The 14,561-nt window shown below is 26.9% G+C and overlaps 2 protein-coding genes across 2 annotated transcripts; one reads left to right on the top strand and one right to left on the bottom strand.

Moving 5' to 3' along the window:
* The first annotated feature begins 830 nt into the window (after positions 1-830).
* Positions 831-5,332, top strand: LOC123272681 (uncharacterized protein C6orf136 homolog). The gene is made up of 5 exons (XM_044739622.1): positions 831-1,097; positions 1,854-2,108; positions 2,237-2,325; positions 3,396-3,617; positions 5,032-5,332. Exons 1-5 carry the CDS (start codon positions 978-980, stop codon positions 5,168-5,170), a joined length of 825 nt encoding a protein of 274 aa, XP_044595557.1. The 5' UTR covers positions 831-977; the 3' UTR covers positions 5,171-5,332.
* Positions 5,333-5,380: 48 nt separating this feature from the next.
* LOC123272682 (DNA-directed RNA polymerase II subunit RPB7) lies at positions 5,381-9,549 on the bottom strand. Its single transcript, XM_044739624.1, has 7 exons — positions 9,207-9,549; positions 8,831-8,940; positions 7,588-7,747; positions 5,905-5,955; positions 5,686-5,823; positions 5,573-5,606; positions 5,381-5,502 (listed from the first exon to the last, which is right to left on the bottom strand). Exons 1-7 carry the CDS (start codon positions 9,216-9,218, stop codon positions 5,486-5,488), a joined length of 522 nt encoding a protein of 173 aa, XP_044595559.1. The 5' UTR covers positions 9,219-9,549; the 3' UTR covers positions 5,381-5,485.
* Positions 9,550-14,561: the final 5,012 nt, after the last annotated feature.

The following is a 14,561-nucleotide window of genomic DNA, read 5'->3' as shown; positions in this document are numbered from 1 at the left end:
TTTTGACCGGATTGGCGGCGATCGACGTGGTTTTTCAAGGTTGAGAGCTAATTAGTTTTTGGAATCGATCGGTTGAGCCGTTTAAAAGTTATCCCAAAAAAACCACTTCAGAAAAAATTTTTTTTCCTACTTTTTTTTAGATTTCTCCAAATTTCTCAAAATCTATCGGTCCAAATCGGTTCAAATTAACAGGAAATCTAAGTTTGGCGAAGCCCTTTCGAATGGCACCAACCGCGATGAAATCGGTTCAACCGTTCAAAAGTTATAAGAGGTTTACATACTTACACACACACATACATACAGACATAGTGACACCCTCGCGGGAATAGTCAGGAAAGCTTCCTAGGACCTCAAAACGTCGAGATCTGATGAAAACTCGATTTTCGAAAAACGGGGTAAAACCAATAACTTCCCGATTTTTGAAAATTTTCAATTTTCTTAGCGGGAAGTTAAAAATTGACATGTAGAAATTTTAAAAAATTGAAAATGCAATTTTTTAAAAATAATTTTTTGGATCGAATTTATTTGTTAAAAAAAATTAAAAAATTTAGCAGACATTTAATAATTTTTAGAATTTTTTTTAACAAATAAATTATATAAAAAAAAATTGACATGTAGAAATTTAAAAAAAATTAAAAACGCAATTTTTTAAAAATAATTTTTTGGAACAAATTTTTTTGTTGAAAAAAATAAAAAAATTCTTTAGTGACTGCTAACTTTAATGTCATAAATATTTTCTAAATTAATTTTCATTGTTAAATTTCGTTGAAAAGAGCAAGAACCAGAAAGCAAGAGAGAGATAAAAAATACTTATAGGGTAGCGTGTTGCGTCGCGCTAGTCGTATTATATACTCCAATAAAAATGGTGGTTACAAGTAATTTTATTCTAATTCACCAAATAGTTTAGCCTTAAAAAATAATTATACCAAGTATTGTATTAATTAACCAATTAGTATCAAAGTACTAAACAAACAAAAATGGCACTGTGTGTAAGAGCAATTCCAAATAAAATACTGTCTTTTGTTGGAACAAAAAGTCAAACGCAGCTCGATCGCCGGCTGGCAAGACTCATTGGCACATCTCAATTCTTACATGAGGTTTTTTTTATTATTCAATTAAAATATTATTAGTAACAATTTGTTTCGTTTAATTTTATTAACTCAATTTGCAGGATTACTGCGATTGTGTTGTCAATAAATATTTTATTTATTTACTAACGTTATTGATACGTTGTGTTATTAACCTATAATTACATAACTACACATGGACTATTGATGGAAATTAACCAAGCAGATATTTGATCATTTTTTTAATAAATAAATTGAGTATGGCAAAAAAAATGAGAAAAAAAAATTGTCATGAAATTTTTTTAAAATAATTTTTAGGAACAAATTTATTTGTTAAAAAAAAATTAAAAAATAATAAAGTGACTGCTAACTTAAATGTCATTAATTATTGCTATATACCATGGATGATTTGATGTTAATTAATTATAAAAATCAAAATAATAATAAAGTTAGACGATTTTTGATTTTTTTATTTTGCTTAATTTATTAAATTGTAACTAATAAATATTTTTTAAAAAATTGCACATATAGTTTTTGAAGTTTTTAACAAATGAATTTTTTTTTTATTTTTTTGTAATAAAAAAATTTTTAGAATTTTTTCTTATTAAAAAAATTATTTTAAAAAATTTCATTTGTAAAAAACTTGAAAAACTTTAAGTGAAATTTTTTAAAAATATTTTTTTGTTATAATTTAATTATTTAAAAAAAATCAAAAAACGAAAAATTTCGGCTAATTTTAGTATCATAATTAATTAATTAATTTAATTACATCTATATTTTTTTCAGGCTCAGTGCGTATCTAGGAAAAGTTCTCCCGAATTAATAATACCTTCAGCGTACAATGCAAGAGAATATCTGAATAATTTTAAAAAAAGTACCAACGAAATAAAATTGTATGCAGTTGCTTCACAGTTACCAAAAAAATCAGTTGATTTGCCGAAGCAGGATGAATTTTCAGGAGAAAATCCTGATCAGAGTAGTAATCATGGGCAGCCGACTTCAGAAGCGTTGTTAAAAGTCTATAAAACTCTCCAAACTGATGTAAGTTTATAGAAAATTTTTTTATACTTTACTTATGACAGTTTTTATGTCTTCAGATGTAGATAAAAATTATTTAGGTGCTCATAAATTCTTTATGAAATTAAATTGGAGATTTTTTTTTGATTTAGCTCCCGAGATTTTTTGTCACAATAATGGATTACCGGATTTATTCACGAGACATTGAATTTATAAATCATATTAAAGGCACTGCTACAAAGTAAGTCTAAATGAAAAAATTTTTTTTTATTTTTAATAAATTATAAGTTAATTGATAATTTATATTATTATGAAATTAAATGATATTGAAATCAGCAGATTTTTTATAACTTTATAAAATTTCTATTACAAATCAATTTTGGTAAAAAAAAAATAAAAAAAATTTTTTTTTTAAATTCTACATGTGGTATTTTTTTTACTTAATTTTTTTCTTAATAATAATTTAATTGTTACTAGCAACCTTGCAGTCACTATGTGGCTACCGTGACTTGTGAACTATAAATAAATAAAATTTTGATTTATTAAATAATGAATTTTGTTAAATTGCACTGTACTTTCTTAAATACTGACGTTTTTAAAGATATAAGCTCATCCCGATCTTACACTCATCAAGAGCTTTCATTTGAGTACCCACTTGCATTTTTGATATATTTTTCATATATACATATATATAATATATATAAATATATGAAAAAATGATGTCGGTACTCGAATGAAAGGTCTCGATGAGTGTAATGTCAGGGTGAGCTTATATCTTTAAAAATATCAATAGTTTACAAGATACAAGGTCATTTCTTAATTATACTAAATTGCACTGTACTTTCGTAAATATTGACGTTTTTAAAGGTATAAGCTCATTCCGATGTTATACTCATCAAGATCTTTCATTTGAGTACCCACTTGCATTTTTGATATATTTTTCATATATACATATATATAATATATATAAATATATGAAAAATTGATGTGGGTACTCAAATGAAAGGTCTTGATAAGTGTAACATCGGGATGAGCTTATATCTGTAAAAATGTCAATAGTTTACAAGATACAAAGTCATTTCTTAATTATGTATCTAGAGGAAGAGCATTTTCGAATGCAAAATTTTTCTTATTCTCTTAATAATATAGATAAAAATTTTTAAAATTGTAAGATGTCTGTTGATTTCAGTATGATGAATTTTACACAAACTTTATTTCATAAATTATTATGAAAAAAATTATGTTCGATTTTTGAAAATATTTGTTTTAATTATTGATTTACAGTATCATTAATTTATTTAAAAATTTCAGAGGCCTTAATAATTATATGAGACAAATATTATTTTTGAGAGTGGGTGGACATTTAACGTATGCGTACATAAAACTTGAAGTATTAAAAATTACAATGCACTCTGAAGACAGTACTATTAGAGTCAGATGGAGAATTAGAGGCCTTTCAACTTATAAAGCGTTTTTCAATTTTTGGAAATTTAAGTGGTTGAAGTCTATTGGTGGTATCAAATCTCTAGAATCGTAAGTTAAATATTTATTTTTTTTTCTTCAAATTTTAAGCTTATAATTTGATGAAAATTAATTTAGCAGATATTTAATAATTTTTTTAACAAATAAATTATGGCAAAAAAATTTTTTAAATAATTTTTCAAAACAAATTTGTTTGTTAAAAAAAGAATCTAAAAATGGTCAAGACTGCTGACTTTAATGTCATTATAATTTCATTGAAAGATTTTTAAATTCTTCAATTTTACAACAATGAATTACGAATTTTAACATAAATATATTATTTGACACTTCGATTAAATCGTTTGTATCATCGGTTAAATGACTGCTTCTAACCAATCACTACTAGTCTCTTTAAAAGTGCAATTTTATTTCGTCTTGTAATAATTACACTCAGAGACATTTTTCAAAGGTAAAAGACCCAGTTATTGACACTTGCAATTTTATTTTAATTAAAAGAAAACAAATCAACTCTAAGGGCCAGTTTTTCAATCCGGGATAAAATTTTATCCGAGATAAAAGTACTGTCAATATAATAAAAAAAAAAAATAAAGAAATAATTTAGCGACATGATATTGCTCTCAGTTAATTCTCCATGAATTTGGCCATTTATTAAAATAAGAAATAAATATATCATAAAAATAATAATAACCTCTTGTTGTGTCATTTAAATTGTTTTTAAATTAATTAACACAATTGTAGATTAATAATAGATATGCCAAACGCAAGATATGAGCTCGAAGAGCTCAAAAGCATAGAACAGCGACCGCTTTGAGCTCGGAGAGCTCAAAATAACACATAAATTGTAATTTGGAGCTCGAAGAGCTCGATAACGTTACAAGTACAATTTCAAGCGCTTAGATATGGAATTAGCGGGAAGTTGCAGGGATGGCCTTCAGGGTCATCCGTTTTCCTAATTTTTATTTTATTTATTTACAATCAGCAAGTTGTCACAGTTAGAGATTAATATTTCTGTGACATGCGGCTAAAGTTTATTTATTTTAATTCAAAATAAGTGACTGAATTCAGGAAGAACTGAATTCGTACGCAATATCACTGTGCTGAATTATTTATTTTTATCATTATATTGGCAGTACTTTCATCTCGGATAAAATTTTATCTAGGATTGAAAAACTGGCCCTAATAAATTAATAAATATAATTTTTGAACTATGAATTTTAAGATAATTAATTTTTTGAGAACATTTTATTTTTTTAATTACAATAAAATTGCAAGTGTCAAACAACTAGGCCAGTGTTAATAATTGGGTCTTTGACCCAATAATTTAAATTTAATTTTAATTAAATTCTAACGAAATAATAATGCTTTATTTTTTTTTCACCTAAAACTAAATTTAATTGATGTAAACCTAATGTATAAATTCGATTGGCGTTTAAATAAATAAATAAATAAATAAATATAATTATAGGTGGTATGATGGATACTCTGTATTTTTTGTCAACGCCCAGGGTCAAGTATACAGACACGTAGCTGATAAGATGATGCCCGATGAAGAAATGATCCAAGACAAAGGAAAGCCAGACATCGCGGCTAAATTGGCTGCCTGATTCGGGCTCACATGAGATTTAAACATCTTGTTGTTTTTCAACAATTAATTTTGAATCTTACATTACATTCACCTAGCACTTGAATTTACATTATTTCTTCTCAGTATCAAATCAGTAAATTCAAATTACTATAATTTTTTTTATCAAATAATTTCGAACTTATTTATTTTGTATTTATTACAAGAATATTACGAAAATTTTTCATCAATTATCAAGTTAATACCAATAGAAAAATTAATTTTAAAATATTGTTTTATAGCTTATTACTTTTATCAGTATAATAAATATGTTATAGTTGTACCCATAGCGTTGTTTTTACTGACAAATTAAACCTGAAATAAACGAGTAAATAAATTTTTTTAGAACAATTACAGAGATTTAAAGATAGTTGAGATAAATTACCTAAATAATCGTCCATAAGCGTTCCTATTGCAAACTGGAACGTAAAATAAATTTAATAAGTATCATAAGAGATATCGAAAAATTAAGAATAAAAAATTGTTTGTGAAACTTACAATTCCTGTTGCATCAACACGAGTACCGACTATTTTTAATCGTATTTCATCATCGGCTTGAATAACAACATCTTCTTCTTTGGATTTATAACATGGTGGACTTACATTGGGGCAAAATTGCATGTCAGCTGGTATGGACTGCAAGTTAAAATTTTAATTGTTGAAAAATAGATTCAAGGCTAATATAATTATTAAAAAATAAAAAAAAAAAATATTTACGTGGTGAGAAATGAAACATGAAAGAGGTCCTATCTCAGCAAACATTCCTACCTGAAATAAAAAAAAATCCATCATTTAAATTATTATTCTAAAATTATTTTTATTTATTTTTTTTTTTTATTTATTTAATTTATATGCCAAGGCAATAAGCCTAATGGCAAATACAAAAATGTAACAATTTTATTTAATCATGTAAGTATTATAATGTATGTTTAGAACATTAGGAAAATAATTCTATGTTAAGTGAACAGAAAAAGAAATAACGTAATACATAAAGGCACATAATCTAAACGATATTATGCAAGGTTAATATAAATTTATACAGATAAATAATAGTATATGTAATATTCAAATACTAAGAGGTTGCAAACATAATAAATTGTCAAGAGTTTGCTTCTTTATTCATAAAAAATTCATATGCTTTAATTTTGAAAATTTGAAGTGACGATGAATTTGTAAATTCTGTTGGTAATTCCTGCCACAGACGAATAGCTGACACCAAAAACGAATTCTCATAAACGATGGTAGAAAAATTTGGCATTTTGAACATACAGTCGAACCTCGATAAGTCGAAAACCTCCTTAACTCGAAGAAATGTTTCATCCCGTTCAAGCGAAATGATTAGTGAGTCTCTACAAGTTATTTATGTACATATTTTCCCTCCATAAGTCGAAAAATTAAATTTTACCTCTGTATTTCGAACATAGCAATGTTTTATTTTATAACACCTACAACTTGATTGTTTGATACTTTTAATACCTTTAAGAATTTGCCGACAGTGTAAGTATACACTGATAAAAAAATTAATTTGACTCAAGAGCCAAAATCTTGAACCAAGAATACCATTTTGACGAAAATGATTTTCTCGAGTCAAGAGAATAAATTTTTATGATAAGAAAAATTTACTTATATCAAGATTAATTTCTTGACTTAGTTCAAGATTTAGGCTCTTGAGTCAAGTTAATTTTTTTATCATTGCACCATTGTTTCTTAGGAGTAGATAATGAATATAATTACCCAAATTTATGACTCACGTTAATACGAATTTAAATTTTTATTTATTTTACCCCTCTACCTCAAAATTTATAAAAATGAATGAAAATTATTTAATATCTGTTAAATTTATTTTTATCGAATAAATTACAATAAAAATTAATTTAACAGATATTTGATTATTTTTTAATAAATAAATTATGGTAAAGAAAAGTAGAAAAAAAAATTGACTTGAAGAAATTTTAATAAATTAAAAATGTAATTTTTTATAAATAATTTTTTGAAAAAAATAAAAAAATGGTTAAGTGACTAACTTTAGTGTCATTCATTTTATTTTTATTCACAAAATTAAAAAAAAAAATTACATTTTTAATTTTTTAAAATTTCTATGTCAATTTTTTTTGCCATAATTTATTTGTTAAAAATATTATTAAAATTATCAAATATCTGCTAAATTAATTTTGATAAAAAATGATCAAGTGACTGCTAACTCTAATGTCATAAATTACAGCAAAAAAAATTTAACATTTATAAGCTCGAAAAAATTATAAATGCAATTATTTAAAAATAATTTTCTTAATCTTATTAAATTTAAAAAAAAAATTTTTTAATTTTAAAGTGTCAGCTAATTTAAGTGTCATGTTGAAATTGAAAAATATATTTAAGTAAAAAATAATAAAAATAGTTTACCTTGTTGACTTGAGTCACCACAGCATCTAAAACTTCACCTTTAAACGGCCTGAACACAATCGCCCTGTATTTAACAGGGTAAACAACGAAACCCTGGCCGGGTTGTATGATACCGGCGCCAATACTGTCAATCGTCGTGACGGCTACTACGAAACCGTACCTAGAAAGTAAAGTGTTATTAAATTTCATTTTTAGTAGATTTCATAAAAATTTAACTATTGTATTTGTCCTCATGACGTAAATTTTCATAAAATTTGCTATATTTCGACCTAACTCGACGAACTGAGTCAGAAAATACATATGGTTCAAAAGTTTATATATGTATGTATATATATTAGGGTGTGCCAAAATGTAACTTCCGTGGAGAACCTTTTAAAATTGGAATTTTGAGTTCCGCTTTTATCAGGGGCTGCGTTTGGGCATTTCCTGAGATATTTTGGTGTGAGACGCTGTATTTGATTATCATAGAATTTTTTAAGAGGAGATTTAATTGGGTACTTCCGCCCAAATTTTGAATTTTCACCGGAAATGCCCAAACTAAGCTTCTGTTAAAAAATTCTATGAAAATCAAATACATTGTCTCACACCAAAATATCTCAGGAAATGCCCAAACGGAGCCCCTGTTAAAAGCGGAACTCAAAATTCCAATTTTAAAAGGTTCTCCAAAAGTTACATTTTGGCACACCCTAATATAAATACATACGATATAACGCGGCTTGTCACGACGATAGCGTCAACAATTCTTAAGGGATCTCAGTGAAACTTAACATGCTTATTCTATTGACTATTAGGAAGGTCAAGTTCAAATATGAGCTTAATCGGTCAAATAGTTTAGAAATTACAGCATTTAAAAATTTAAAAATTTCGAAAATTTGATACTTTCATTACTTCTCCTTCAAATAACTTTTGAACGCGTCGAGTTATTCGATTTCTGTTAAATGCATCTGAAAGCTGAGAAATTAAGCTTCAATTTATGTGCTCACATTTTTTTCTAAAGCAAAAAATATCTATCTTAGGGTCATTTTTAAGAAATTTTACTCTTGCAATCGTTTTGTCTATACAAAACTGACTGAAAAGTACAATAATTCTTCTCATTCTTTATTGAACGTTATTAATTTTTTTTTTGTATTCAATCCTAGTAGTTTTTAATTCTATTCATCATGAAATCTACTTCCATTTCGGCTGCCGAATGGCTTTTTTTTAAATCTTCTTTAAACTTTTTAAACGAGTAGAATGATATTACTTTCCGGTACATGTGCCCTCGACTTCTGTGTAAAGCTTTTGTTTGACTGTATCCAGGAGCTGTGGACCAAAGTAACGAGGGTGAAGCAAAATCTCGTGCTCGAGAGATATCTGTAAAAAATTAAAAATGGTTAAAGTGTTATGAAAATTAAATTAGCCGACATCTTAAATTTTTATTATTATTTTTATTGAAAAAATTGTTACAACAAAATTAAAAGAAAATATTTCACATGTAGAAAATTTGAAAAATTATACGCGCAATTTTTTTACTTGCAATTTAATAAGTGAAAAAAGTAGAAAAATTTTTAAACGTTGGCTAACTTAAGTATCATTAAAGTGTTTATTTTATTTAGTGCAAAATTATAAATATTACTTACATGATAAAACATTTAAGAAAATTTTTTTATTACTTGGATAAAAATTAAAAACTAAAAATTAAGTTGTTTTATATTTTTATATAAATTCTGATTGTATACAAACACTCGGTGGCTAGTTATTTTGTTTTTTGAGGTTAAGGTCAGTGGCTCAGGAATTTTGGCGGAATTTATGGGGTCATCTGAGTGATCCGAACGGAAACAACGGAAATATAGCCAATGTAATAATTGTAAAGGAATTCAAAAAGTAACTTGCTTTCTTACAAGTTATATACATTTAACACTTCACATAGATAACACTTAATAGAGGTCAAATAATAGTAAATCCTATGTAATAAAATACACACATTAAAACAATTAAATACCAGATTTGTGAAAAAATTTAACTGTAAGCAATGAAACTCTAAACAACGACAGTTGATCTGTCTTTTATCATTTCTGTAAGTCATAAGTAAGAAATTAACTGTCGGTAAGGTAAGTTTTGTTAGGTAACTGGCGGTAGTGTAAATTCAAATTATCCCTGATAGCCACAGTTTCAGACCAACCAAGTTGGTGTCAGATAGTTGCCACCAACTTAGCGACAACTTGCGGTCAACTTCCGAATTTGTAACTGTTGGCGCCAAGTTGGCTACAAGTTTCTGAGAAATAAATAATAGTTTAAAAAAACTAAAAACACGCTTTTTATAGAAAACCAAACTAAAAAATAGAAAATAAATTTAAATTAAGAATAGTGTTAAAAATTTCAATAAATATAAATTAATAATAGTGTAAATAAAAAAAATGTATTTTATTTTAAAAAAAGCGTTAGGTGCATGGTGTCAATAGTTATAAATATTTTATTGACAGATATGAGTAGAGTGATTATCATTTTGATAATATCTTAAAAAGCACCTCAATTATTTTTATAACTAAGTATACCCTCAACTTAATTTTATTTTTTCAATAATTTTTGAAAATTTTTTTTTTCTTACAATGAGTTTTTCGAAGCTTTCTCATTATTTTTTCATCATGAAATTTATTAAAACAAGAGTAGGTGTGAGATTTGGTATATCATTACAATGCTAAATGACCTGTTTTGAATCTTGTTTTATAAATAAACTATCAACCCTAGGTCTCTGAAATTTAACACAACACGTATTAAATATATTTCTATCGATCCTAAAAATTTTAAATTGATCTCATTATTTCGACTTAACTCCCATACCTCCTTAAGAGCGGTTGATAGTTGATTTTCAAACGTGTTTTTCTCATGTATGTGATAAAATTTAGAAAAAAAACGCTTCGCTCTTCGGTAGATAATTTAATTATCTATCGAAAAGCGAAGCGCTTTTTTGGAAAATTTTCATTTATTTATGCAGAAAATGCGTTTTAAGATTCCATTTGTTGTACAAGTATGACAGAGATACTTTCGTTTGTCCAATAGAGGGCGAGAGAGAGAAAAAATGTAAACCCTTCTTAAACACAACTTTTTATTACTAAATAAGAATAATTCTTCTTGAAAATATTTATTTTTGCACGCCTCATAGCGCGAAGCGCGTGAGGTTGTGCTTTATACTCGACTTGTCAAGGTCAAGCAATTTTGTGATCTTTAATAGGGATAGGAAATTCGACTCTGACTTTAGTCAAAAATCGACTTTTATCTAAAAATAATCGACTTTTCAGAATCGAGTTGAGCCTCTCTTGAATCGATTAGAATCGACTTTTACTCGATCATTTTTTTTCGACTTTTTTACAGACTTTTAAAAATTAACAACGAAAGTAAAATTATGTGCAATCTATGTGAAAGAGATTTTTCCTTATCTATGGAGTGTAGCTAAAAAGTAATTGCCAATAGTTGCAACTTCTGTACCCTGCGAACGGTTATTTTCACATGCAGGTCTAATTGCAATCCAGTTGAGAAGTCGGTTATGACCTCAGCATTTAAATCAGTTTATATTCTTACGATCGATCGATGAAGAAATATGTGGTTTTCTTAATTATTTGATTTTATTTTTTTAGTTAAAAATGCAATTTTATTATTTAATGTCAAACTGTATGCAATTTGATCATAAAATATTTTCTATAACATGTTAAAAACTCAAAAAGTATGTTTGTATACAATCATGTATACATCATTTGTATACATCATTTCGTATACGATCATAATTTAATAAAATACAAATATATCTAACAATTTATGCAAGAATTACTAAATTTCTAAAAAGTCGACTCAAGTCGTAAAAGTCGACTATCAGAGATGATTAATCGACTTCAAGAATCGAAAAACTTGAAGTCGATTCCCAAGTCAAAAATCGATTCTTTGCGCGCTTTTTCCATCCCTAATCTTTAAATGTCTCTATCATAACCATATTACACTTATACAATAATATAAGTAGATGTACACCGAGAAAACACTTAAATTAATCCATCTTTTATTTTCTAAAATCTAAAAAAATTTTTCTGCCCTCCGGCCGAAAAGTGACAACTTTCTGGCCGCTGCGCTAAACAAAGTTGCCACATTCCGGCTACGTCAAGCAGAAAAATAGTATACACACCTTGGCCAGTAAATAAGAAAGCCTCAGATTACATGTTTGTCAACCTCGGCTTCGCCTCGGCCAACAATTACATGTGATCTGAGACTTATTTTACTGGCCTAGGTATGTAATATACTATTACGTGGACGTCCGGATGTCACCCCATTTTGGATGTACCAACGATTACTCCCGAACGAATTGATATTTCAAGACCAGACCTTTTTTATTAATTTAAGAATGTGCTGAACTGGGTCCGTATTTCATATCAGTGGCCTAGTTTACGTATTTTTTTTTTTAAATTGAATTTTTATTAAAATGTACTACGATACAACCGTACAAAGACAAACGAATTTTTCTTATTTGTCACGTAAAAACTATGGCGCCACTTGATCAAGCTAAATTTTTTTAGACTGCGTGCGCATATGACAAGAAAAAAAGGCGCTGATATTTGAAAAAAAAAAAAAATACTCTGTAAGAAATTATTTAATTATAATTTTTTTTTTTTTTTTTCAATCAATTACACAATTTATTTTTTCTTAAAAAATGAATGAGCGTTATGAGGCGTGCACTTTTCGATTTTCCAAACTTTTTTCATTTATTACAATATGTAAGGATTGATTATTGAAATATAACAACTAATCGTTTATTTAATCGTTATAAATAAATGACATAATGGTCTAAGTTTGAAATAAATAAAAATTTATTAATATCATTTAAATTTAATAATTCTATTGAATGAAAATAAACTATGTCCTGTAATCTTTCAAACAGTCTGATTTTACTATTTTATATAATTAAAAAAGAAAATTATTTTACAAAGAAAAATAAATAATTTCAAATTAAATAAGCAATTGTGAAAGCTGTTAAAAGTTATCGTAGTTCTGTCTCAATTTATCATAAAACGCTAACAAGAGCGAGAAAGATAACCTGAGTAACTTTTTAATAGGTTTCACTATAGCATAATATGTCACAATTAACTGACTAAAAAAGTTCTATGTAGCAAGTGTTTCAGATAGTTCATCTGGTAAAGAGATCACATGTAATTGTTGGCCGAGGCGAAGCCGAGGTCAACAAACGTATGATCTGAGGCTTTCTTATTTACTTCCCGAGGAGTGTATGCTATTTTTTTGCTATGCAAAAATGATAATAATTCTATTCACTAAATAAATTAACGTTTTTACGTAGATTTTTTTAGAAATCTAACTATTGCATTAGTCCTCAAGGTGAAATTTTTACCTGATTTTGCTATCATATGTTATAATTAGTCGAGTAGGTTCCAAAAATACCATTGGTTAAAAAATTTATATATATATATGTAATATAGCCAGCCTTGTCATCAGGATATCTCGAAAAGTTTTCAACCGATCTTGATGAAACTTGGTACACATATTCTTTGGGTAATTACCAAGGTCGAGTTCGAAGATGAGCAAAATCGGTCAATTAGTTTAGAAATGGTGGCCATTTAAAATTTTCAAAATTTTGTAAATTTCAAGTTTTGTAACTTTAACCGTGAATAATTTTTGACTGACAGAAAAGAGCTCATTTCTGGAAACTTTATGTCGAAGCTTATATTACCTTCAATTTGACCTATAACACTTATACTTTATGAAGATTTTTATTAATTTTATGGGCCATTTAAAAATTTTAAAATAATGAAAACTTTTTTTCAAATATCGTTTTTTTAGAATGACTTTTAAACAGCTTTACCGACCGATTTCAAAAACTAATCAGCTCTTAACATAAAAAAACTACGTTGATCACCGCCGGACCGGTCAAAATCGCTTGATTTGTTTGTGAGATATCGTCGACGAAAAAAATCGAAAAAAGCGTTTTTTTCAAACAAATTCCGAAATTTTTTTATCTGATCAATTCACGGTTTGAAATTCATCATAGAATTCAAAAAAACTGCATCGACTGTTGTCAACTACGTGATAATCGGTTAATTCGTTTAAAAGTTATAGCAAATTGAAAATTTAAAAATTACATAAACATTTGTTATTCAACAAATTAAATAACATAAATAAAGAAAATCTCATATCACATGAAATCTATCTTCCATTTCGGGTGAGGCCGAATGGCATTTTTTAACATTTAAAATTATAAAAGATAATTATGAGCTGTGATAAAATTTAGTATTTTACAATAAACGTTATTATAATGTAATATAATTATAATTAATGCAAATAATTTATAAAAATGATTTTTGTTTGTAAGCAATCTTCATATCAAATGACATTGCAAACGAAATAAATTCACTCAACAAAATAATTATCAACTGTTAAATGTTAAAAAATATTTATGAAAATTTAATAAATTAAATAATTGTTTTCAAATAAATTAAATTATCAATAGTTAATAAATCCTTCTATCAGTGTTAGTTGAAAATTTGATTGCTATTTATTTCTCTTTTTCGTAAAAGAAAAATTTTTCAAAATAATTTATAGTCAAGCTTGATATCAACTTTTATAGTAATCTCATTACAACTTTTAGCCAGACTTCTACAAATAAATTCTTGTCAATAACTTTAGTTTAGATGTTGGTATAGATTTATTTGAATTTCTTAAGCAACTTTAGTACAGATTCAATGCAGATTTCTGCAGTGAAAGAGTTTGAGTGAACTTTGATACAACTTGGCTAAAATCCTGTCAGTTTAGGTTTTTTGACTCAAAGTGTGGCTATCAGGGATAATGCCGCGAATTATAGATAACTTGACGAAAAGTAGCTGGCAATAAGTTTTATGTACAAGTTATCGTAAAGTTATGGTCAACTTTACTTCAACGAATTGTATTCAAACAATTGTCGTTAAGTTACCGCAATTTTCTATTCAAGTTGATCATAAGCTTAT

The sequence above is a fragment of the Cotesia glomerata genome, linkage group LG10 (genome assembly GCF_020080835.1).
Source record: "Cotesia glomerata isolate CgM1 linkage group LG10, MPM_Cglom_v2.3, whole genome shotgun sequence".
Lineage (NCBI taxonomy): Eukaryota > Metazoa > Arthropoda > Insecta > Hymenoptera > Braconidae > Cotesia > Cotesia glomerata.
This window is presented reverse-complemented; position numbering and strand designations above follow the sequence as displayed.

What these genes read in the sequence shown, in the direction of transcription:
- LOC123272682 (XM_044739624.1), bottom strand. An exon ending in TGGTGACTCAAGTCAACAAG is followed by an intron (nt 5,956 to 7,587) that starts GTAAACTATTTT and finishes TTTTTATTTCAG; the next exon opens with GTAGGAATGTTTGCTGAGAT. An exon ending in GTGTTGATGCAACAGGAATT is followed by an intron (nt 5,607 to 5,685) that starts GTAAGTTTCACA and finishes TTTACGTTCCAG; the next exon opens with TTTGCAATAGGAACGCTTAT.
- LOC123272681 (XM_044739622.1), top strand. Translation starts at nt 978, where the DNA reads ATGGCACTGTGTGTAAGAGCAATTCCAAATAAAATACTGTCTTTTGTT. An exon ending in ATTAAAGGCACTGCTACAAA is followed by an intron (nt 2,326 to 3,395) that starts GTAAGTCTAAAT and finishes TAAAAATTTCAG; the next exon opens with AGGCCTTAATAATTATATGA. An exon ending in GGTATCAAATCTCTAGAATC is followed by an intron (nt 3,618 to 5,031) that starts GTAAGTTAAATA and finishes ATATAATTATAG; the next exon opens with GTGGTATGATGGATACTCTG.